General features: G+C 41.1%; 1 protein-coding gene across 1 annotated transcript in view; it reads left to right on the top strand.

Moving 5' to 3' along the window:
- SPEF2 (sperm flagellar 2) overlaps positions 1-26,369 on the top strand; it is a 201,530-nt gene that overhangs the window by 110,586 nt on the left and 64,575 nt on the right. Inside the window, exons 20-25 of the mRNA XM_055554823.1 lie at positions 397-545; positions 6,658-6,785; positions 6,869-7,007; positions 10,495-10,632; positions 16,992-17,143; positions 20,119-20,299. Coding sequence (XP_055410798.1) covers positions 397-545; positions 6,658-6,785; positions 6,869-7,007; positions 10,495-10,632; positions 16,992-17,143; positions 20,119-20,299 — 887 coding nt within the window. The remainder of the gene's footprint in view (positions 1-396; positions 546-6,657; positions 6,786-6,868; positions 7,008-10,494; positions 10,633-16,991; positions 17,144-20,118; positions 20,300-26,369) is intronic.

Genomic DNA, 26,369 nt, shown 5'->3' with positions numbered 1-26,369 from the left:
TGATAGTTCAATTTGCCAGTTTTTTGCAATAGTAAATTCCACTTTTCTCTGGAGTCTAAACTTTGTAAAAACCATGTGTTCATTGTGGAAGCAAGGACAGAGATGAAAATGAAGTATCAAGTTGCTTTCCACAGCTAATTGGACAAGAGAAGTATAGTATTACTTTAAAAAAGGAAAAAAAAAAAAAAAAAAAACCTGCTGTTGGTATCATTGGTACATTTAGGGGCTGTAGAGAATGAGATTTTTTTATTTTTGATTTGATAAGGCTGCCCAAAGTTGCTTAAAGAGCAGTTAATGAATTGCATGAAGCTCATGGCAATCATAAATTTAATCCTCCACCAGAATCTGTCCCCATCCATATCCTTGAAATTTCATGATTTAATATGCATGTTGAAGGTTCTCCTAGAGGAAAATCGCTAGGAGGAAAGATTCCACTCAAGAAATCACCTGCCGAGTCTACAGATGTTTCACCGGTCCCGGTAGTGCCAGCCCCATTGAAGCCTGGATCAGAAGAGTGGGTGTATGTAAATGAACCAATTCCTGAGGTATGGCAGTTTAGACTCAAACTAGTAGACTCTCTTCTTTCTCCTCCTTATGGTAAGATTCACATTGCACCATCCAAAAGGCCTTTCTTGGCTGATAATATATGTATTTATCAAAAAAGCAGAGATGATCATTTGAGAATACTCATTGAACCACATTTCATGTTTTTCTCTGCACCCTCAAGTTTCTGAGTCATGCTTTGAGCGGCTGGTGAGTGACGCAATCAGGAGAGTAAATGGTCTCTGTGAGGATCAATTTTCTCCCCAAGAAGGAGCAGAGATGCAATTTTCTGGAAAGACAGCTTCCCCAGAACACAGACCCAGAAAATTACAGCCCTCCAACCCAGCTCTCATACCCACATCATAAGGCTTTCATATGAAGTTTAACCCCTGAATTTTCAGAAATAGAAGGAAAATTTTGAAGCTAACTCAACTCATGAATGAGTAGGAAGCTACCTGGCCTGACCTCCTTAATAAATCCGGCAAGGGGATGTCCAGCTGAGCCCTGAAGCTTCATTTGGTTCTTCATTCTCTGACAGCTGCAAAGCCCAGTTGTCACCTTGGCAAACTGGGCTGCTTTTTAAATGATTATTACTAATTTTTACTGGAGTATAGTTGTTATGCAATGCTATATTATTTTCTGCTGTATAGCAAAGTGAATCAGCTATGTGTTTACATATATCCCCTCTTTTGGGGATTTCCTTCCCATACAGAACACTGAGTAGATGGGCTGCTTTAATAGATAAGTCATCTTTGGAAAATTACACAGAATGGCCTTTCTTTTAAGACTTTTTGAATGACTTAGTCCCTGTCTTCTTATCAGTCCTCCATGGTTTTCGACTCTTATGAGCTCTCAGCCCTGACGATCTGTACCAGATACTTGAGACCCAGCCATGAGTTGCAGTTATTATTGAGCATTCCTAGGGAAACATCTTCTTTATCTCCCCAATTAAATGATAAACCTTTTGGAGGAGGGTAGAAGGATGTAAAATAATTCACTGCATTCAATACAGAGTCAAATACAGTGACAACTGTGTTAGAGATTCTTTATAGAGCTCTGAAGAGCTAATTAATTAGCATTGACAGGGAGATTAGAACAGGAAATATTAGAAGATGAAAACTTTATATGATAGTAATATAGATGTGTATAATTAATATCACTCAGCCAAATAGTAGCTACTTTGAAAAGTAAATATATTCAAAAACTGTCATAGCAGTGGTATACAGAAGTGGTTGATGGGACAGAGATAAAATTACAATGATATTATTGGGCAGGATTTGGACAGTGAGGGACAAAAATAGTGAAATCTAATCCTTAACTCCAAACCCTGATGCCCTTGAGAGAAATAAATTCATAGAGGACAAGAGGGAACAAAAAGGAGTACAAAATAAACATTTACATTGAGATAAGATGCAAGCTTCCCTTGTATGAGATCTTCTAGTCAGGATCCTGGCAGAAAGCAGATGATAATTTAAAGACAGCTGAACAAAGGCTGATTTATATATATATATATATATAAAGAGTCGGATATGATTGAAGCAACATAGCACTTACATATATATATAAGTGCTATGTCGTGCTACGCACTTCAATCATAAGTGCTATGTCACTGCAATCATATCCGACTCTTTCATGACCTTATGGGTTGCTGCCCACCAGGCTCCTCTGTCCATGGAATTTTCCAAACAAGAATACTGGAGTGCCTTGCCATGCCCTACTCCAGGGGATCTTCCTGACCCAAGGATCGAACCCTCATCACCTGCATCACAGGTGGATTTTTTATCCACTGAGCCACCAGAAAGCCCATATATATGTTTGTGTGTGTGTATATATATATATGGATGTGTGTGTGTGTGTGTATGAAAGAAAAAATGAAAGTGAAAGTCATGTCTGACTCTTTGCAACCCCATGGACTATACAGTCCATGGAATTCTGCAGGCCAGAATACTGGAGTGGGTAGCCATTCCCTTCTCCAGGGGATCTTCCCAACCCAAGGATAGAACCCAGGTCTCCCATATTGCAGGCAAATTCTTTACCAGCTGAGCCACCAGAGAAGCCCAAGAATTCTGGAGTACCCTGTCCCTTCTTCAGGGTATCTTCCTGACTCAGGAATCTAACTGGGGTTTCCTGCATTGCAGATGGATTCTTTATCAACTGAGCTACCAGGGAAGCTCGTGTGTGTGTGTGTGTCTGTGTGTGTGTGTGTGTGTGTGTGTCTGTGTGTGTGTAGTCAATACATAAGGAAATCTACAAGAGTTAGATTGTTACCCCCAACGGGAGCTATTATCGCTCCTGGGCCTGAGAAGGTGAGGACAGGGAGCACAGGTGAAGACCTCAAGAAGACCTGTGCACAGAGAGAACCATCTGCCAGGGCTGTGGCCTTCCCAGAGGATGCATCCCCCTGCAGCGACTAGCAGAGAGGAGCAGGGAAACACTTAACCAGACCTCATGTCCTTTCTGTTTTCCTAGTCCCTGCCTGGGAGGAGGAAGGCAAGGGAGGAAGGTAAGGGAGGTTCCTGAAGTAATTTACGTGAGTTGGCCTCCCAGGGCACCAAGCAGGGTGAAGCGTGAAGGATGGGGAGTCAGTCTGTAGGGACAACAGAAGGATATACAGCCCAAACCTCTAGTTACCTAAGTGACACCATGGAGAGTACTCCTTTTGCTGTGACCATAAGTAGCCTAGAACCTGGAAACAAAGCAGGCCACATGCTCTCCTCTGCTCCTTTTCCACTCTAAGCTTCTCACATGTGAGCTGCAGAGCTTACCTGCAAACAAAGAGGAAAGACAGATGCCCAGTTAAAAAATTTGAGTTTCAAATAATCAATAAAATAGATATATATGTGCATAATCAATTATATATATATATATATATGTTCATCCTATACTTTATCAGGTAAACCTAGTTCCAGGCCTTCCAGGGACCCCAGATGTACTTCAATAGGCATGTGGAAAGACACAGAGATAGAGAGTGATTGCTTCCACATCTGGCTCTTGCAGGTGGAGGCAGCAACCAAGTTCGAGGGGAACCTGGGTCCTTCCCCCTTTGCCAGACACAAGGAAGGTGTGGAGAAAACCAAGGAGGCAGTGGAGTGAGGGGTCTTTGCTTTCTAGCTTCTCAAGCTTGGAGGATACTTGCCTTGGCTACCCAATTTCCTATTATGCTTCAGTCAATGAAGAGAAGACTATTTAATTGGAAAGGATAGGTCTTAGCATCTAGTCATGGCACATAACCTCAAGTCCCTAGACCCAGAAAAATCACATCCCAGAGAATTAAAGAAACTACAGATAGACATTATCAATAACACACAGAAATCCACAGAAGATACAGTATAATCTGGAAGATCAGATGTGGGCAAAGGCCTAAATATTTAATTAAAGGCAGATGAGATTTAATAGCATGTCTTCCCACATTGCAGGCAGATTCTTTATCGTCTGAGCCACAAGGAAAGCCCAAGACCAGTGATCCAAAGATTAATCCCTGACAAAATGTAAAAGAAAATTATTAAACACATGCCTTCTGAGCATCTATAACATACAAAATAACCACACAAATCTCAGATAGGTTCACTAAGCCTGAGTCCTGCTGAACTGGCCCTTTTCTTTTCTCTGATAGCAAGGTAGGGTTGGTGGGTCAGGGAAGGACCATAAACATAGTATATTTTGAATTCAAAATAGTATTTGACAATTTCTTATGAAGTTTTTGTAGATAAATGAGAGCAGTGAGCAGGATATTAGTTCAATGAGGTCCATTCCTGGGTGGTAACTCTCCATGTACTGAGTGTTAATGTCTTGAAGTCACTAGGAAGGAGTTTTGGTGTGTGCATGCGTGGGTGCGTGCTCAGTCATGTCCGACTCTTTTGTGATCCTATGGACTATAGCCTGCCGGGCTCCTCTGTCCATGGGATTTTCCAGGCAAGAATACTGGAGTGGGATGCCATTTCTTCCTCCAGGGGATCTTCCCGACCCAGAGATAGAACCTACATCTCCTGTATCGGTAGGTGGATTCTTTACCCCTGAGTCACCTGGGAATTCTGAGGTTTAGTAGTGGACTTATGTAAAATGGTCTTAAGCACCACTCTGGATACCATATCTTTTAAGAGAGATTATTTTTAAAAAACTGGAAACCAGAAGGGAATCTATGTAGGAGAAAGGTGTTAAAATGATATGAGAGAAGCATTGAAAGAACTGTAAATGTTTAATTTAGATAAATGAAATACTAAGGTATGATTGAACACAGAATCATACATGGAGGGAGAGATTAATCAGAAGTTTGAGTTGAACGCACACACACTATTATTATATAAGATAGATAACCATAAAGGGCCTACTCTGTAGCACAGGGAACTCTACTTAATATTTTGTGATAACCTATTTGAAAAAAGAATCTAAAAAAGAATGAAGATACATATATGTATAACTGAATCACTTTGCTGTACATGTGAAACTAACACAACATTGTAAGTCAGCTATACTCCAATAAAATATTGAAAGTGTTAGTCGCTCAATCATGTCTGACTCTGCGACTCCATGGACTGTACCCCTCCAGGCTTCTCTGCCCATGGGATTCTCCAGGCAAGAATCCTGGAGTGGGTAGCCATTCCCTTCTCCAGGGGATCTTCCTGACCAAGAAGTTGAACCCCAGTCTCCTGCATTACATGCAGATTCTTTGCCACCTGAGCCACCAGGAAAGCCCCAATAAAATATTAATAAAATAAAATTAAATAGAACTAGATTGAGCCATCCAGGCTCCTAAAAATTTAACTGATGATAAATTGGGTTTAATTGAGTCTACTCAATTATCAATGTTTGTTAAGTACCTGTTATTTGCAAATGCTCTATCAGATGCCAGGAATACAAAAATAAGCAAGTTTCATCCTGAATGACAGCCTACATCTCCCCTCTCACATCTTCAAATATTTAACAGGCTGTCACAGGGAAGACAGTATGAATGCAGCCTGTCCTCTGAAAGGCACAGCTAGGGCTTATAAGTAGAAACTACAGGAAGGTGAATAATACAGGAAGAACTTTCCACCAACACAAGTGTGACCCTGGAGGGGGGTTGCTTTGAAATCAATCAGGTCCACAGGAAGATTGGATAATCTATCCCTGGATCTCTTGTTATTTCTCAGTTGGAGAGGAAATTAGCCCAAATGACCTCCAAGGCCCATGTGTGTGTACCCTGACTAACAAATGCACAGCCAATAAGGGAATAACTACTATAGAAAGTTTGTATTAAATATAATAAATATCTTCAATTTTATTTCTTGTTTCATTATCTCTTGGTTTTGATGGTTGATTTGCCTCATTAAAGATAACATAAAAGAAACTTTATGAGTTTCATGGTGCACTTTAAAGCAAATGTGAAACCTCAAGGGGGAATTCAGAGGAATAATTCATCAATCACAGTGACATGAGCCCATAGATGTTCTCCCACTTAGGCAAGATAAGATGTCTGTGATCATTCAATCCATTCATTCGATAAATATTTCTTGAGCACCTAACATGCCCCAGATGCTGTGCTAATTATAGGAAAAACTGTTCAGCGGTGAATAAGATAACCATTCTTCCTGGTTTTATGAGATTGCCATTTTAGAGGTGAATAGAGACAAATAACATAAGCAGTTACAACTAATGCCATCAGTGCTCTAAAGGGAGAAGTACAGGGTGCTCAAGCGGGACATCTGAACTTCAGGGGATGAAGGATGACCCTATACACTTGTGGGTTTGGGGAAGGATTTTTGGAAACAAACATGTCTGAGCTGAGACACGAAGAATGGTTTGAAATAGGAATTAACTGGGGGAGGAGCTAGAAGTTGCACAGGGATCATTTAAGTAGCCACAGTTGCATCTTTTAAAAAATATTTATTTGGCTGTGCTGGCTCTCAGTTGCTGCATGCTGAATCTTTTAGTTACCACATGTGAAATCTAGTTCCCTGACCAGAGATTGAACCCAGGCCCCCTGCATTGGGAGTGTGGAGTCATAGCCTCTGGACCACCAGGGAAGTCCCAGTGCAGTTGCATCTTGATCTCCCACTTAGTAGTGCTCTTTGACTCAATTGCACAGAAGCATTTTGCCCTTTGAAATTATGATTTTTATGCTTTGTCACTTAACAGGAAATACCATCATTTTTAGTACCATACTGGAAACTGATAGAAAATTCCTATATAAATTCCATCAAAACAGTACTCAGGCAATTGAGAGAAGGCCAGCATGCCGTACTTGCTTACTTATATGATATTAGGTAAGTAAAGTTCCCACCGTTCCAGTCATGTAGTTTACAGCGAGGACATGTAAGCTCTGTCTCCTTCCCCCAATGCCTTACAGAACAGGCTTCCAGCAGTTTCTGAGGCGTCCAGACCACAAGCAAGACTTCGTGTCTCAGTGGCAGGCGGATTTCAACTCCCTTCCTGACGACCTGTGGGATGATGAGGAGACAAAGGCTGAGCTGCACCAAAGAGTGAATGTAAGGGAATCTGTGACTCATGGGGCCCAGGTATCCACACTCTCAAACCTCCCACTGCAAAAGCCTTGTTTATCCCCTCATTACTTTCATGAGGTGTGAGGATGAGGAGGGAAATGGTTTGAACACCAACCTGCCGACTTTCAAGAGCAATGGCTCTTCAGCACTTTGAGTTCAGAGTGAGAATCCAATGGTCCATGCTTCTGGAAGGAGGAGTCAAGGCCAGGGATCTAAGATCATTCCAGCCTCTATTTATTTTGTACACTCTTAAGCACTTTGTCAGGTCATGTAAGCATGTCCAAGTCTGGTATTAAGTATGTGCCTGTCTTGGAAGCAGTTAAATCGTTGGCTGATGTCAATGAGAAGGGGAATGAAGAAACATTCCAGAGAGCCTGAAGTGTTGCCTCTACTGAATAGATCCCTTGAGAGAAGCTACCAAATCTTATACATTTTTGTATCTCCAGCAAGCGCAGTGCCTGGTACTTGGTCAACAGGCAAATTTTCATAAATTCATAAATGGAGTATACATTTAAGTATATATGTATATATATTACCCTGATGCTTTAGAAAAGATCCTCTGATGTGTAAGAAGCCTGATTTTGATTTCTTACATTTCCTGTCTCTTGCCTTTTCCTGTCAGGGGAATTCTTTCCCTTGCCACAACTGAAGCCCACCAGGCTCCTCTGTCTATGGACTTTCCCAGGCAAGAATACTGGAGTGGGTTGCCATTCCCTTCTCCAGAGGATCTTCCCAACCCAGGAATCAAACTGAGTCTCCTGCATTGCAGGAAGATTCTTTACCATCTGGGCCACCAGGGAAGCCCTAACTATAGGCTACTAGTGGTCAAATCTGATTATAGTCTCAATGTTTATTTGTACAACAACAACAACAAATTGCCAAGCTCTACCCCATGACCCATGCATCTGCTCTGTTAATATTTATTGAACATCTACCAGGGCCTCAGCACTGTTCCAGGGGCTAGGGATTGAACAGTGGAAAAAAAGCCTGTGACGTCAGGATGTTTACATTCTGGGGGCCAGAATGCAAAGAATAAGCAATAAACACATACATGTACAGTGAGTATATCACTGGTAAGAGCTAGGTGAAGGACAAAGAGCATGGAGGAAAAAACACTGATGTACTATTTGGTATCCAGTGGTTGTGTAAAGGCCCACTCTGAGAAGGTGATATTTGAGCAAACTCAGGAAAGGAGAGAGTGAATGAGCCAGACAGATCTGGGGAGGAAGAGTGTATTAGGCAGAGAGAAAAGCAAAGGCACTAGAGGAGGAGGATGCTTGGTGTGTTTAAGAGCCACTGGGAAACCAACTGGGGAGCCATTGAAGTTAAGTGAAGGTATAACGGTAACTTGGATGAGCAGGGTGCTGGTAGGTTCTATCAAGCAGGTAATGAATTAATAAATGCCCCAGTACTGAAGCATCTTACCTGTTCTTAATCCTAAAACATATCTGCCTTTTCCTGTTTCCTACTTATTCACAAAGCTGGCCCTCCTATCAACTCTTGCCCCAGATTAATCAGATGATTGCTAATAGAATGAGAAGGTGTTGGGACTTAAAATATCTTATGAGCATTTTTCCCCTAATTCCTGAAGTACCGTTTGTTTATTGTACACAAATTAGATACTTAAAACAAACAAAAATTTTAAATGACAAATCCATAATCCTCTTTATTTGGGATAACAGTCCTTGTTCTTGGCTTATTTCATTTCAATCCTGAGAAATTAATGATGAGGCTCTGCTATCATGTTATCCTCACCTTACCATTAGAAAACCAAACTACAGACATAACAGTACTTGCTAAGGCCTCCAAGTGAGTCAGAAACAGAATGAGAGCTAGAAACAAGTCCCCTGCTTCCTCTGCTGTCTTTTTAAAAATGTATAAATGTGTGGGGAGTACAAGCCAGTCCTCACTGACTGTCCAATATAACATTTGTGGAAAGACCCCAGAGACACCCAGATCAGCTCTAAATAATAGTGTATTCTTCTGCCATGAGCACACAGCTATAAAAATGGCATTGATCTTTTCATTTCACATGAAGCCCCCCCAAGATAACAAACCAAAACGCTAAGTGTTCCATAAACACAGCATCACAGAAATAAAACTCTCTGTAGATACTGGAATAAAACTTCTTGCTCTTGAATTCCTGACTTCACCACATTGAAACCATCGGCAAGTGATTTAATCACTCTGGGCATACAATTTCTCATCAGGAACTTCTCTCTTGGTTATTGTGGGGATGAATGAGGTAATCAATGTCAGGCACTAAACACAATGCCCAATGCACAGTTAATATTCAATAAATTATTAATGTTATGAAAACTGTCAGGTTTTATTGGGCTATATATATTTTATTAATGGGATTTTTATTAAACAGATATTGTATTTTTATGAATTTCTATGATAGTGTTTATAATTGAGAAATTATTGTGTGCTGAATACTGTGCTAAGTGGTTTATGCAAGCTAAGTCACTCCAGTTGTATCCAACTCTTTGCGACTCCATGGGCTGTAGCCCTCCAGACTCCTCTGTCCATGGAATTCTCCAGGCAAGAATACTGGAGTTAGTTGCCATACCCTCCTCCAGGGATCTCTGCAACCCAGGGATCAAAGTGCTTTATAGGCTTAGGCTGACTATAGCACATCCAAAGGGTAAACAATATCCCCATTTCACAGGTCAAGTAACTGAGCCCTAATCTAGTGGTACATCTTGCTCAAGCCCACAGGTTCACATCCTGACCCCACCACTTGCTCATAGGGTGACTTTAGGAAAAAAAACCTCTCGGTGGCTGACTCAGATCCTCACCTGCAAAAGGAAGATAATAAGAGTACCTAAGTTTGTTGGGAGGCATTCAATGAGTCAATATAAGTTCACTGACTTCTATTCTGATGCAGTGACACACACAGAAAGGTGTTATCATCACTATTGCTCCGGATCTAGTAAATGGCAGAGATGGGATCTTTAAAAGATTTTATTTTACTGCTAACTCTGTAGTACAAAGCTTATCTTCAGACAGCCCCATTAAGTTCAAACACCATTTCTTGATGAATGACATGTTCTACCCATGATTCATTAACAAGCCTATGTATGCCCTTGGATTGCACAGAGCTGCAGATTTCTTCCATCAACAATACACCATTTCCTCCAAAATTCCCTGAGAGGTCTTGTTTCAACCAAACAAGTCTTGTGAGGAAGGATTAGAATACAGAAACCATAGCCCCCCATGAAGAAAGTGAACTGCAGCAGGTTTGAACATGGGCACAGGGTATGCTGAAGGGGGTCTTAGAAAGCGAGGACCTGACAGAGTAGAAGCAAAATAAAGATTTGTTGAGCAAAAGGATAAAATACATGAATGCATTAGATCTAAATCTTCTTCAGGCACATTTTTAAGACAGGCAAAGGATTTTAGTTTCATTACACGGAGGTCATCCAAGCTGCGATTCTGAAGCCTCACAGCATTGCTTCTCTGTGTTCAGGATTTACGGGACCGCCTGTGGGACATTTGCGATGCCCGCAGGGAAGAAGCAGAGCAGGAGCGTCTGGACATCATTAACGAGAGCTGGTTGCAGGACTCGATGGGAATTGCCATGAACCATTTCTTCTCACTGATGCAGGTAAGAGTGGCTGGTAAGAATGACACAGACTCTGCCCTCTATGGCCACAGCCCTCCTATTAACCACCCCTCTGGGAATGTAAGGGGCCGTTTGGAGCTCATTTCACTCAGAGCACTCGACCCAGGCTTGAGCCCCAACTTGCCAAGGAATTCAGCTGAAATAAACCATTTCAAGCAAACACCAGAACTGGGAACATCTCAAGCGACACCTCACCAGTTGTTTCCAGGTGGCCTGGAGCTGTGGAGGGGACAGCAGAGATGGTGTCTGTCCTGGGTCACTACCTCGCCAGCCCCCCACAGCAGACACCCAAAGCCTTGCCACAGAACATGGGCAGGATCAGTCTCAGCTGGCACTTGATTCCTGAAAAACATTTGTGTTCAGATTGGCAACACAGACCATTCATCAGAACAACCTGATGAACTTGCTTTTGCAGCCCATTTAAATAATGAATCGTGCTGGACCAGCTAATGAGGCAGACATTGATTTCATCCCAAGAAATTCATCAACAATAGGGGAGAGCTGCTAAGTCACTTCAGTCGTGTCCGACTCTGTGTGACCCCATAGACAGCAGCCCACCAGGCTCCCCATCCCTGGGATTCTCCAGGCAAGAACACTGGAGTGGGTTGCATTTCCTTCTCCAGAGCATGAAAGTGAAAAGTGAAAGTGAAGTCGCTCAGTCGTGTCCGACCCTCAACAACCCCATGGACTGCAGCCTTCCAGGCTCCTCCATCCATGGGATTTTCCAGGCAAGAGTACTGGAGTGGGGTGCCATTACCAAGACTGGAGACCCAGCTTTCCCAAGAAGAAGGGCTGAAGTGTTTCCAAGAGCTGGAGCGGGGTGGTGTGTCATGGGCAACCTGTGTTTCTCGACTGGCCTCACCTAAAGGGAAAGTAAACTTTCTCCTCTCTTCTTGATGCAAGTAGTTTTACAGCTTGCAGCAGGACATCTTCCTAAGTCAGGCTCCTCTCCTCCCAGAGGACAGGGACCTAGGGCTGCTTCTTTCACTTCATATGATGCCATCTCAAAGAGGTGGTTCCCAGGTCCTTGACAGAGACAGTTCTGGCTCCTAGAACCTGAGGAAAGATCTGAAGAGATTTACATCTCAAAGTGACAGAGAATGAGCTTACAAAGACAAATTTCCTAAAGTAAATACACTCAGACAAGGAAGATCAGGAGCCTGGAGTTAGGGAGAAACCTGTCTATAATCTCTTCACACTGATGGGAATATGAAGGGTATCTTGGTAATCAAGCTGTGTCTACAGGAGTATTCTTTCCTAAGAAATAGCAGTGAGGATACAGTGGAAAAGGGTACCTTACAGGTCTTGAACTGATTAGTTTACAGAAGTTATTGCCGGAAATGAGGATACTTAGCTGAGGCTCGCCAGAGCTGTGCACAGGAGGTGTTCAGTAAATCCTTGTTCAACAAGTGACTTTGAAGGCGAGGACTTCCAGCACTCCAAGAGACAATCGTGGACCACTGGAAGCAGAAGCCTAAGAGACAAGAGCTGCCTCCCTGATTGCCGGCTCTTGGATGCAGGAGAGAGCCGCAAGACATGGGTTGTGCTGCATATGAAGGCGAGACACCCAGCAGCCTAAACCCACTGGGGTGACGCCCCTGGGGTACCACTTTGAGTAAACGGACATTGAATGGTGGTAAAGGTGTGTCAAAAGCTTAGGGTAGAAATAACAGAAATCCAATAGTGAAGGGAAAGGGATTAGAGAATTTTTGTAAATCATTCCCAGAAGTCCAAGCGATTATGCACCTCTTGTGAGAATGGCATAAGTCTTACACCCCACAATACCTGCCTTTCAGACTCTCCCTGAGATACAGAATCTACATCTAAAACCAACTAGGGGTGAGGGAAAAGAGGGTAAAGGAAAGGAGAGCAAATAAAGGCTAATATGTATTAAATTCTTAATCTGTATGTGCCAGACACGGTTCTAAGGATTCTTCCTGTGCAATACATTAAACCCTCACAGGAACCCTAGGCTGTACATTCTATCTTAATGCTCATTTCACAGAGGAGGAAACCGAGGCAAACATAGATGAAGTAATTTGACCAATGCCACATGCCAGTCAAGACAGAACTGGGATTTGGACTCAGGGAGTCTAACTCCTGGGCCAGTACCTCTGACCACTGATTTCTCATCAGTGTTTCCATAGTTAAAGGTTAGCCAATAGAACAGAAAAGGCCTTTTTCTGCATGGATTGACAGAATCCTATAAAAAAGGGAAAAAACAAAGCTGTAAACTACAGAAAAGTAGTAGATTTCAGTTCAGTAAGTGAAAAAAGAGCCTAATGATTGGAACTGTCCATCAAATAACAGACTTTGCAGGCCCTTGAGCTGCTGGTCCAGGAGCCCATGAGCAGAATCTTGTGCATATTTGTGAAGGGGAGGAAAATCTTTGTGAAAATTTTCAAGGGTTTATGGCTAGGTAAGTGTTTCCCAAGGTGGATTCTGTAGAACACTACTCCTACAAGATGTTTCACAAAACAAGGACTTGAGTCAAAAGACTTTGGGAAGGGCTATGTACTCTACCATTCCTTCTTGCTGGGACATTAACAAAAATATTGACATATTATTATTATCAAGATGCCCTGCAATATAGAAACTCTTTGAGTGTGCCAACCCAGGATTTCTGAAACTGATGTTGCAAAGTTTTTCTTTGTTTTATCCCCAAAGTGGTGCTCATTAACAGTCTATAAGACAAGATTGACATGTCAAATAGATGGGGAAACAATGGAAACAATGAGAAACTTTATTTGGGGGCCAGGGGGCTCCAAAATCACTACACATGGTAACTACGGCCATGAAACTAAAAGACGCTTGCTGCTTTGAAGAAAAGCTATGACCAAACTAGACAGCCTATTAAAAAGCAGAGACATTACTTTGCTGACAAAGGTCTGTCTAGTCAAAGCTATGGTTTTTCCAGTAGTCGTGTATGGGTGTGAGAGTTGGACTATAAAGAAAGCTGAGCCCCGAATAATTGATGCTTTTGAACTGTGGTGTTGGAGAAGACTCTTGAGAGTCCCTTGGACTGCAAGGACATCCAACCAGTCCATCCTAAAGGAAATCAGTCCTGAATATTCACTGGAAGGACTGGTGCTGAAACTGAAACTCCAGTACTTCAGCCACTTGTTTTGAAGAACTGACTCATTGGAAAAGACCCTGATGCTGGGAAAGACTGGAGGCAGGAGGAGAAGGGGATGACAGAGGATGAGATCGTTAAATGGCATCACCAACTTGATGGACATGAGTTTGAGCAAGCTCCAGGAGTTGGTGATGGACAGGGAAGCCTGGCGTGCTGCAGTACACAGGGTTGCAAAGAGTCGGACATGACTGAGCAACTGAAGTGAATTGAAGACAAGGTTTGTACAAAACAAATTTTAGAAAATGCTATGCAAGATGATTTCTAAGATCGCTTTCAAAACTGAGACTCTATGAAGACAGAAACAATGAGAAAGAATGATTTACTAGCTATCAACAAGTGTGAAAATAATCTTAATTCTGCTTATATGGGTATTGTGGATGTACAATGGCATCTTATTCATAGTTAGCTGTATAATTAGTCAAATTATGTCCCCCAAAAATAAATTAATATTTTATATAAAATAATATAACAGGGTTAGTCTGAGGCATGGATACCAGCACTGTCTGAAATACCAATTATATAAAATAGGACCTACTAATCTTAATCATAACTAAAGAGGTCAGTTCTCTAAGTTACGGAGGAAATAATTTCCTGATTTCTAAATATATTTAACAAATAATGCTAATTTGGTAAGCATTATTAAACCATAATGCTTATAGTTTAATAACTAACAATTTGTATAGCCTCACAATACTTCAGTTCCCCAAATTTATTTGTCAATATCCAATTTGTACAAATTGGGTTTATTAATACATTTGCATGCCACACACTGTAAATGTGGTATCATGAAGATTCTCTTGAGTATCAGTTCAGTTCAGTTCAGTTGCTCAGTCATGTCCAACTCTTTGTGACTCTGTGGACTGCAGCATACCAGGTTTCCCTGTCCATCAACAAATCCCGGAGCTTGCTCAAACTCACGTCCATCGAGTCAGTGATGCCATCCAACCATCTCATTCTCTGTCATCCCCTTCTCCTCCTGCCTCCAATCTTTCCCAGCATCAGGGTCTTTTCCAATGAGTCAGTTCTTCAAAACAAGTGGCTGAAGTACTGGAGTTTCAGTTTCAGCATCAGTCCTTCCAATGAATATTCAGGACTGATTTCCTTTAGGATGGACTGGTTGGATGTCCTTGCAGTCCAAGGGACTCTCAAGAGTCTTCTCCAAAACCACACGTTATAAGCATCAATTCTTTGGCACTCAGCTTTCTTTATAGTCCAACTCTCACATCCATACATGACCTCTGGAAAAACCATAGCTTTGACTAGTTGGACCTTTGTCAGCAAAGTAATGTCTCTGCTTTTTAATATGCTGTCTGGGTTGGTCATAGCTTTTCTTCATATCTTATGATATCTTAAGATAATATATAAATGGTAATTTTATTTACAGTATAGAATTAACCAAAGGAGTTTTTTCCTATTTCAGTTATTTAGCTAGAAAAGTTTAATACTGCAGAGAGCAACTTTTTAGGATCAGTTTGGCCCCTCCTTTCCTGTATCAAAAACAAATCTATTGAAACTATCCTTGTCTTTTGTTGTTGACTACAATGCAAAGCAGACATTTATTTTTTCCAAACTCAGTATGGCAGTACAAGACTGTTCCTTGATGTTTTATTACATATATGACAACATTACTTGGTTGCTGAATATAGGGACCCCTTTATAAATATTCTGCCATGCTCCTCTGTCCATGGGACTCTCCAGGCAAAAAAACTGGAGTGGGTAGCCATTCCCTTCTCCACGGGATCTTCCCCACCCAGGGATCGATCCAGAGTCTCCCACATAGCAGGCAGACTCTTTACCATCTGAGCCACCAGGGAAGCCCCTATAAATATCCTGAGTTAGGTTCAGCAAAGGGCTTTGAACACCAGGTGAGTTTTGTTCTTTTTAGAAAAGATGCTTTCTATAATTAACTAGCTGTTGTGGGATACATCTGCATAAGAGCTTCCATCTTGAGAGTCCCTTGGACTGCAAGGAGATCAAGCCAGTCAATCCTAATGGAAATCAGTCCTGAATATTCATTGTAAGGACTGATGCTGAAGCTGAAGCTCCAATACTTGGCCACGTGATGCAAAGAACTGACTTATTGGAAAAGACCCTGATGCTGGGAAAAAGTGAAAGCAGGAAGAGAAGGGGATGACAGAGAATGAGATGGTTGGATGGCCTCACTGATTTGATGGATATGAGTTTAAGCAAGCTCTGGGACTTGGTGATGGTCAGGGAAGCCTGGAGTGCTACAGTCCACAGGGTTACAAATAGTCGGACCTCACTGAGCAACTGAGCTGAACTGAACTGGTTTAAGTAGCCCTACTAATAAAAGCAAAGGGTGAAGGTCATGGTTACACCACCAGAGAGAAGCACCGATATGCCAACTGATCTGACATCTGGTAGGAGAGCAGGTTGGAAAACTCATGATCTGTTTGTGTAATTGACAGTGTGCAGAATCTCACTGCACATCCATGTCACAATTACCACAAACGGAGGCAACCTGCTGGGAGGGAGTCACTCAGGAATAACTGATGCTCCTCTGCACTTCTCCATTTCCTGTCCTTCAAGATGCCTACTGGCAAAGTTAGCAGAGGCATTTCGTTTTTAGCTTGGAGGAGTGACCTCCCTTCTGTTCATGTTGAGCAGGAATGGAAATTGTGAGAAAAAAACTATTCGTTATCACTTCACCTCACCATTTGTTAGTTCTCCGCAGCTACATTTCATGGTTCTACAGGACCAATACCTAGTCTTATTTTGTGTTTCAGTTCTTTTATAGCAGTATATGTATTTATATTATGTATTTTATGTATACTTTTAGTATTTACCAAGTCAACTAATGTGTTATGTATGATGAAACACACTCAAATGTTTGTTAATGTATTGGTTGGTTGAATATAGGGCACAAAGAATTCCTAATGTCAAAATAATGACTAATATGTGCTATTTCAGACATCATACTATCTTTTGTTAACATTATTAAGAGGCATGGAAATGTTATCTTGTTAAGTGGACTCATATTCAATAAGTACAGAAAATGCAAACTCACCAACTTTCTTTAATTTTTGTGAAATCTTAGATAAACACTTAAAATCACTTCTCTTAGTTTCTAGAAAGCTGATTTCAACCTACTGTTTTTAAATAGTGTTTACAGAGCTTATATGGAAAATATGTGCAGATTATCTTGTTCTGTCTTGGGTATTAACATTCATATTTGCTGTTAAAGGCAGAACTGAACCGTTTCCAAGATACAAAGAGACTCCTGCAAGATTATTACAGGGCCATGGACTGTAAAATTCCAATGGATGACACTAAGAGATTCACTCGAGTCCCACTAGTCCAACTGGATAGTAAAGATATTTTGGAAAGCCAGCTTAGGTAAGGTAGACTATCATGTTGCACTGTAATTAGTCTGAACATAAAGCTTTGTGATTTTAAATTGAATACCATTATAAAACCACACTCCTGTATCTGCTAATCCAAAATCCAAAAAAAAAAAGTCTGAAAACTGAATTTCTTTTCTAACTTTGACAAGGACTATTGATATGCATTATTTATTCTACTTATCTACTCATTGATTACTCATTTTTGCTGCAGAGATATAGTGTGTTTTGTAATGGAGTGCTTCCACCAGACTCCTGGGGATGGTAGGGAATATATAGTATATACAAATTCTGAATTCTGAAACACTTTTGACCATAAGGCTTTCTGGTAAGGGATCATGACCCTCTACCACTTTTATGAAAGGTCCCATGCTGTTCTGTGTGCATGGGTGTGTCTGTGTGTGATATCATGTAAATGAAACTGCAAGGCATTATGTGTCTTCTTTTACAGTATAGGAAACTGAGAAACAGTAAAGACTCAAACTTATGTGGTTATGTCTTTGTGAGACTGAAACTTCTTAGTGATCTAACATCAGATTCCCACCAGCATAAAAATAAACTTGGTGGTAAGGGTAGAATGAAGATTACATTTTTAGCCAATTACTAGTTATATGTAAGTAAATTAAAACAATTTATTTGGAAAAGTCACCCCCAACTCTCTTAAGCCTTGGTTTCATTATCTGTAAGAGTAGGGTGGTTATGAAGACTGCAGAAAATGAAACCCTCAGAACACATAGCACCATGTCTGAGAGTCAGAAAACTTGAACCTAGTCCCAGTGACTCTCGATAAGTGGTAACTCTTATCTTTATTGCATAATATGACAACGAACTATTCTTCCTCACATGCACTGTTTTAATTGTGAGTACCTCTTGTTTTACCCTCCCTTATGCCATCAAGAATTTGAAATGGCCTGAGCACAACAGGATTCCACAGTGATCTGAGGCCCATTTCTCTGTAGGCTTCTTCCATCTAGTCCTATCATGTCCCTGTCAGGACCATGCATAAGCAAGAAAACACAAAAAGGAAAATCTGTACCCTCTTTTTGACTCAAACACAAGATCAATGTTTTAACTCAGCCAGTGCTGAAAGAGAACATTGCAATTAAAAACAATAAGAAAATTTCCAAAGTGATATGAACCATCAAAAGTCATCAAGAGAGGCCAAGTTTCAGTGTCCCCAGTAGCAGTGCATTTTGTTCTTAGCACAAAATAGCAAGTCAGGCATAATGGGGAAGCTGTTAATGTTGGTTAGTAGAATGAGATGGGCAAAAGAACAGCCAGTTCTTTTTTTCTGCAAAACTACTCTACACCAATCTCAACCTCAAGTCACTGCTGTAAGTATCTCCTGGAACTCTCAGCCAATGGATGTGTCAACTGGCCAACCAACCAGTCAACCAGTCTCTTTAATATGTGTAGGGAAATGAGCACAGCATCAAGCATTTTCACATAGTTTGTCTATTTTATTCCTCCAACAACCTAATAGTAATAATAATGGTATTAACTAATAACAAATAATGTATAAAAATAATAGTAATAATATTATTATTATATTTGTATTCTTCCAAGAGGAATGGAGCCTCAGAAAGTCAAGTGACATGCCCCAGTTAATATCTACTGAAATATCTACTGATAGTGAGAGAACTGGCTAGACCAGAATTTTTCTCAGTAGATGAATTCTAAACCCAGATTCCTTTTTTAAATGATATGCTGCCACTACAGCCCTCCAAAGCAAGGTGTTCAGAAATGCCTGTTGCCCCATCTTAAATGTCTAGAGATAATCACACAACCTTTACCTTAACTGATTAGGCACATGAATCTAATATGTCTCAGTGACTGAGACTGAGCATTACTTGATTATCAAAGTGTCAGCTGGCCTTGTGGGTAGGTGGGTACTGAGTCATAAACACATGGCCTCCATAGGTACTGTGTACTGTCAAAATTTCAAACATTGTGATAATCAAAGAGCCAGCTTCAAAATGAATCCGCCACAGGTATGATATTTGGCAAAGCTAATACAATTATGTAAAGTTTAAAAATAAAATAAAATTGAAAAAAAAAAAAAAAAAAAAACCAAAGAGCCAGCTTCAGAAAACCTCATCTGATGCTTCAAAACATGACCAAGCCAGTGATTTGCAAAAATTCACAGCCAGCTTTCTGCATCACTGCTCCATTCCCTAGCAACTTGAGTCTGCCAAGCTAAATGCTTGCTCTTCTCAAGTTTTAGCCAAGGCATCCTGAGAGCTCCTTTCTGCCCACGCTGAAAGCCCTTCCTATGTTCTATCACTGAGCAGGATCCCAGTCACAGTAAGCATTCTGATCTGTGGATCACTGCCTGCAGTTGGCCTCTGAGATCCTGGGATCCTTCAGGGATTGGACATTCCCAGGGGCAGCTCTAAAATCTCTACACAGGGGCAGCAGCAATATGGTTGAGAGCAGGGGGAAAGCTTAACTCTGTGTTCTCACAGCACTTTGCAAAACAGTTCATCATCCATTCTCAAGGTTGGGGGAGGGATGCTGGAGCTCTCAAACCTCAGTAAGGCACCCCTTGCAGACCTCACATCTATTATAATATATTCCGCTTTTAACTGTTCATTTCCGGAAGCCAAGTGCTAGTCATATTAAAGAAGTGATGCTCAAATCTATTTGATTCGCTTTTTCATGACTGATTTATTCCTTGTCAGAAGTTTATATCCCAGATAAATTCCAAAATTGAATTTCTTCATAAAATTGCCTTCCTCATAATTACCAAGAATTAGTCCTAAAGATTATGTTTTAGCATTGCTTGTCTCTAGTTTCCTCTTGTTAATAAGAGTCTCTGGATCATAAAAATTTTAATACAGCCTTTCATAGTCTTTTCTCCATCTAAAGGGTTCTTCTTAGAACAAGAGAACAAAATTTACAGAGTATCTTGGCCCCAAAAATAGAATTCTGTTAAAGTCTTTATATTTCTTTTTTGTTGATTTTCCCAAGAATTCCCCTGGTTCCTCGAATATCCATTTCTCCAGAGTCAGCTTTATCCAAACCAAAAACAAAAAGCATCCTGAAGGGCAAGATCGATTACACGCTGGAAAGTGTAGAGTTAAACTTTGAGGCTGATGAGAAGATGGTGATGGATACGTGGCAGCAGTCTTCCTTGGCAATATCTCACATGGTAAACAATGCTGGTTATTACATTTTCTTTTAGTAACACCCATTCATTGAATTCCAAAGTTGGTAATATGCTATGAATATAAAGTTTACACAATGTTCACAATATACACTTATATCTCCCAGAAGTTGTTTTTTTTTTTTGTTTTTTTTTTGTTTTTGTTTTTTCCCTAAAAGAAATAAGAGAAACAGAGAGGCCAAATTTGCCGTTTAAGAATGGGACCCAGTAGGGCCAGATTTTTTAAGTCAGGAATTCAGCCTACACTTTCTTTAAGTCTTAGTATTACCTTCATTACCAACCAATCAGTTGTCTGTTTCCCGAAGCCCAAACCTTCTGTGATTATATGCTCTTCCAGTCCTGGTAGAGGTTATTGTCTCTCCTACTCTTGACTCTTATTGTCTAGGTTATTGTTTGTAATTTTTATCTCATTGGTGTTTCCCTGAATACTTAACAATTCTAAAACTTTCTGTATCTGCTACACCTAGCATAATGCCCACATCTAACACAATATTGAGTCCTCAGTGCATTCTTGAGATGCTTTGGCTGCTGTGGTACTGATGGCAGTGGCGGTGAGCTGCAGCCGCAAAGACCACAGCCACCAAGCACCAGAGAGTAGGAAACCAGATCTAGAAGTTCTAAAAAGAGAGGTTGATTAATTATTATTCTTCGTTTAATTGAAAATAAATATAATTTATAAGTCTTATGCATCCCACTAAAATTACCTAGGAAAATAAGTTTTAAAATATTAGATAGATTCTTAGAGAGTATCATACAGCACCAAGAGCCCTGGCCATACCTCTTGGTTAAGCTGTGTGATCTCAGGAAAATCACTTAACCTCTCTGAGTCTTCAGTTCCTTATCTGTAACATGCGAGACATTCTACCTAGCCTTTCTTGAATGATTGAAAAGATCCAATGAAATAATGAATATGAAAGTTTTTTGGAAACTAAATATAATAGATCATTATGTTAAGATATTTGCTTAAAACTGTACCACTTTGCTTGCAGATTTTTGAAAACCATACAGAAAGCATAGGAGGAACGATTGTTCAGTAATTAATATTCCCAATAATCACATTTGAATCCTGATTTTATGACTTAACCCAGGTCTCCCGCATTGCAGGCAGATGCTTTACCAGCTGAGCTACAAGGGAAGCCAAAGAATACTGGAGTGGGTAGCCTATCCCTTCTCCAGTGGACCTTCCTGACCCAGGAATCGACCTGGGGTCTCTTGCATTGCAGGTGGATTCTTTACCAACTGAGTTATTAGGGAAGCCCTTTATATTTCTAGTAGACTTCCAAATGATTTTGACATTAAATGACCATACGAGAACTTTCCCTGCTGGCTCAGACAGTAAAGAATCCACCTACAATGCAGAAGACCTAGGTTCGATCCCTGGGTTGGGAAGATCCCCTGGAGAAGGGAATGGCTATGCACTCCAGTATTCTTGCCTGGAGAATTCCATGGATGGAGGAGTCTGGACCCCTACAGTCCATGGGGTCGCAACAAGTCAGACACAACTGAGCAACTAACACACACAAGAGAACTTTGAGTTTCAAATAAGAAAGGCTTGATTCAATAAAGTGATGCAGGGAGAACAGGACCAGCTGAGATCGGGGCAATTGAAATAATAGCACTTTAGCCTGGGCTTTTTCTGTACACAGCAGCTTTACCGAGAGCTATCCACTTAGTATGTTATGTTAATTTTTAGCAGAACTTTCTTCTAATTAGCAGGTATGCGATGATTTCAAAGAAACTAGTCATGTTTAACGCCCACTATGTCAAAGCATTATTTCTAGAGCTTACAAGCTAGATTACTAGGTATACTGTGAATTATGTTAATTTTTGAAAGAGACCCAGAGGTATTTGAGGGAAGTGGACTAGAAAAATGCAGATAATGATAATCACTATCACCATTATCACAAGGCTGTTTACAGAGGAGAAAAATCCAATTTTAAAGGAAATTACTAACTTATTGTGCCTTGCGAGAACGGATTCAAAAATGAATTGCTTGCAATTTAGGGGAGAATGTTAACAGTTTTACCAAGAATTTGAAAGTACAGTATATATCATGAAATTCATTTTTATCAAAAGAGCATCTGATTAAAAAAACACATGCACACACACCAAAAAAAACTGCCTTGCTCTTTGAAACCTTTCTGCATCCCTTCGAGGTTCCGCTAATACCGAAAGAGCTGTGGGTGTGTGTGTGTGCTCAGTCACTCAGTCGTGTCCAACTCTTCATGACCCCATGGACTGTAGCCCACCAGGCTTCTCTGTCTATGGAATTTTCCAGGCAAGAATGCTGGAGCGAGTTGCCTTTTCCTATTCCAGGGGATCTTCCTGATCCAGGGATAGAACCTGCATCTCTTACAGCTCCTGCATTAGCATATGGATTCTTGACCACTGCGCCAGAAGCTGTGGATATATTCTGTAGCATATGGTTGTTTTAAAAGAAATCCTGTCAATCAATAAGCCTTTCCTGAGCATCTTCTATGAGTATTAACACAGATGCTAAAAGCTATGGATAAAACTAAGAGGCAGGGCTGGCTTAGCTCTTGGGAACTCTCGCCCATTTCAAGAGTGGAGATGAGAATTAACAGTCATTGAACAGTTGAAGGCTTCCCTGGAGGCTTAGATGGTAAAGAGTCTGCCTGCAATGTGGGAGACCCAGTTTCGATCCCTGGGTCGGGACGATTCCCTGGAGAAGTATATGGCAACCCACTCCAGTATTCTTGCCTGGAAAATCCCATGGACAGATAAGCCTGGCAGGCTACAGTTATGGGGTTGCAAAGAGTCAGACACAGCTAAATGACTAACATACAGAACAGTTGAGGACAGTTACATGCTGATCCACAGTTGTGAAGCATGGTGGGACTCGCAGCAGGGATCTGGAGAGCACAGGAGTTGGCTGGTCTGTGTTGCCCACAAGACAGCAAACTTCTCTGAAGGTAAACATTCAGTTCAGTTCAGTCGCTCAGTCGTGTCTGACTCTTTGCGACCCCATGAATCGCAACACGCCAGGCCTCCCTGTCCATCACCAGCTCCCGGAGTTCACCCAGACGCACGTCCATCAAGTCAGTGATGCCATCCAGCCATCTCATCCTCTGTCGTCCCCTTCTCCTCCTGCCCCCAACCCTCCCAGCATCAGAGTCTTTTCAAATGAGTCAACTCTTCACATGAGGTGGACAAAGTATTGGAGTTTCAACTTTAGCATCATTCTTTCCAAAGAAACCCAGGGCTGATCTCCTTCAGAATGGACTGGTTGGATCTCCTCGCAGTCCAAGGGACTCTCAAGAGTCTTTTCCAACACCACAGTTCAAAAGCATCAATTCTTCGGCACTCAGCCTTCTTCACAGTCCAACTCTCACATCCATACATGACCACAGGAAAAACCATAGCCTTGACTAGACGAACCTTTGTTGGCAAAGTAATGTCTCTGCTTTTGAATATGCTATCTAGGTTGGTCATAACTTTCCTTCCAAGAAGTAAGCGTCTTTTAATTTCATGGCTGCAGTCACCATCTGCAGTGATTTTGGAGACCCAAAAAATAAAGTCTGACACTGTTTCCACTGTTTCCCCATCTGTTTCCCATGAAGTGATGGGACCAGATGCCATGATCTTCGTTTTCTGAATGTTGAGCCTTAAGGCAACTTTTTCACTCTCCACTTTCACTTTCATCAAGAGGCTTTTTAGTTCCTCTTCACTTTCTGCCATAAGGGTGGTGTCATCTGCATATCTGAGGTTATTGATATTTCTCCTGACAATCTTGATTGCAGCTTGTGTTTCTTCCAGTCCAGGGTTGCTCATGATGTACTCTGCATATAAGTTAAATAAACAGGGTGACAGTATACAGCCTTGGCGTACTCCTTTTCCTATTTGGAACCAGTCTGTTGTTCCATGTCCAGTTCTAACTGTTGCTTCCTGACCTGCATACAAATTTCTCAAGAGGCAGATCAGGTGGTCTGGTATTCCCATCTCTTTCAGAATTTTCCACAGTTTATTGTGATCCACACAGTCAAAGGCTTTGGCATAGTCAATAAAGCAGAAATAGATGTTTTTCTGGAACTCTCTTGCTTTTTCCATGATCCAGCGGATGTTGGCAATTTGATCTCTGGTTCCTCTGCCTTTTCTAAAACCAGCTTGAACATCAGGAAGTTATGGTTCACATATTGCTGAAGCCTGGCTTGGAGAATTTTGAGCATTACTTTACTAGCGTGTGAGATGAGTGCAATTGTGCAGTAGTTTGAGCATTCTTTGGCATTGCCTCTTTTTGGGATTGGAATGAAAACTGACCTTTTCCAGTCCTGTGGCCATTGCTGAGTTTCCCAAATTTGCTGGCATATTGAGTGCAGAACTTTTACAGCATCATCTTTCAGGATTTGAAATAGCTCAACTGGAATTCCATCATCTCCACTAGCTTTGTTCGTAGTGATGCTTTCTAAGGCCCACTGGACTTCACATTCCAGGATGTCTGGCTCTAGGTCAGTGATCACACCATCGTGATTATCTGGGTCGTGAAGATCTTTTTTGTACAGTTCTTCTGTGTATTCTTGCCACCTCTTGTTAATATCTTCTGCTTCTGTTAGGTCCATACCATTTCTGTCCTTTATCGAGCCCATCTTTGCATGAAATGTTCCCTTGGTATCTCTAATTTTCTTGAAGAGATCTCTAGTGTTTCCCATTTTGTTTTCCTCTATTTGTTTGCACTGATCGCTGAAGAAGGCTTTCTTATCTCTTCTTGCTATTCTTTGGAACTCTGCATTCAGATGCTTATATCTTTTCTTTTCTCCCTTGCTTTTCACTTCTCTTCTTTTCACAGCTATTTGTAAGGCCTCCCCAGACAGCCATTTTGCTTTTTTGCATTTCTTTTCCATAGGGATGGTCTTGATCCCTGTCTCCTATACAACGTCATGAACCTCATTCCATAGTTCATCAGGCACTCTATCTATCAGATCTAGACCCTTAAATCTATTTCTCACTTCCACTGTATAATCATAAGGGATTTGATTTAGGTCATACCTGAATGGTCTAGTGGTTTTCCCTAGTTTCTCCAATCTAAGTCTGAATTAGCAATAAGGAGTTCATGATCTGAGCCACAGTCAGCTCCTGGTCTTGTTTTTGCTGACTGTATAGAACTTCTCCATCTTTGGCTGCAAAGAATATAATCAATCTGATTTCGGTGTTGACCATCTGGTGATGTCCATGTGTAGAGTCTTCTCTTGTGTTGTTGGAAGAGGGTGTTTGTTATGACCAGTGCATTTTCTTGGCAAAACTCTATTAATCTTTGCCCTGCTTCATTCTGTATTCCAAGGCCAAATTTGCCTGTTACTCCAGGTGTTTGTTGACTTCCTATTTTTGCATTCCAGTCCCCTATAATGAAAAGGACATCTTTTTTTGGGTGTTAATTCTAAAAGGTCTTGTAGGTCTTCATAGAACCGTTCAACTTCAGCTTCTTCAGCATTACTGGTTGGGGCATAGAGTTGGATTACTGTGATATTGAATGGTTTGCCTTGGAAATGAACAGAGATCATTCTGTCATTTTTGAGATTGCATCCAAGTACTGCATTTCAGACTCTTTTGTTGACCATGATGGCTACTCCATTTCTTCTGAGGGATTCCTGCCCGCAGTAGTAGATATAATGGTCATCTGAGTTAAATTCACCCTTTCCAGTCCATTTTAGTTCGCTGATTCCTAGAATGTCGACATTCACTCTTGCCATGTCTTGTTTGACCACTTTTAATTTGCCTTAATTCATGGACCTGACATTCCAGGTTCCTATGCAATATTGCTCTTTTCAGCATCGGACCTTGCTTCTATCACCAGTCACATCCACAGCTGGGTATTCTTTTTGCTTTGGCTCTGTCTTTTCATTCTTTCTTGAGTTATTTCTCCACTGATCTCCAGTAGCATATTGGGCACCTACTGACCTGGGGAGTTCCTTTTTCAGTATCCTATCATTTTGCCTTTTCATACTGTTCATGGGGTTCACAAGGCAAGAATACTGAAGTGGTTTGCCATTCCCTTCTCCAGTGGACCACATTCTGTCAGATCTCTCCACCATGACCCGCC

Source organism: Bubalus kerabau, chromosome 18 (assembly GCF_029407905.1).
Source record: "Bubalus kerabau isolate K-KA32 ecotype Philippines breed swamp buffalo chromosome 18, PCC_UOA_SB_1v2, whole genome shotgun sequence".
Classification (NCBI taxonomy): Eukaryota; Metazoa; Chordata; class Mammalia; order Artiodactyla; family Bovidae; genus Bubalus; species Bubalus kerabau.
The sequence above is the reverse complement of the archived record's forward strand: the minus strand, read 5'-3'. Positions and strand labels throughout refer to the sequence as shown.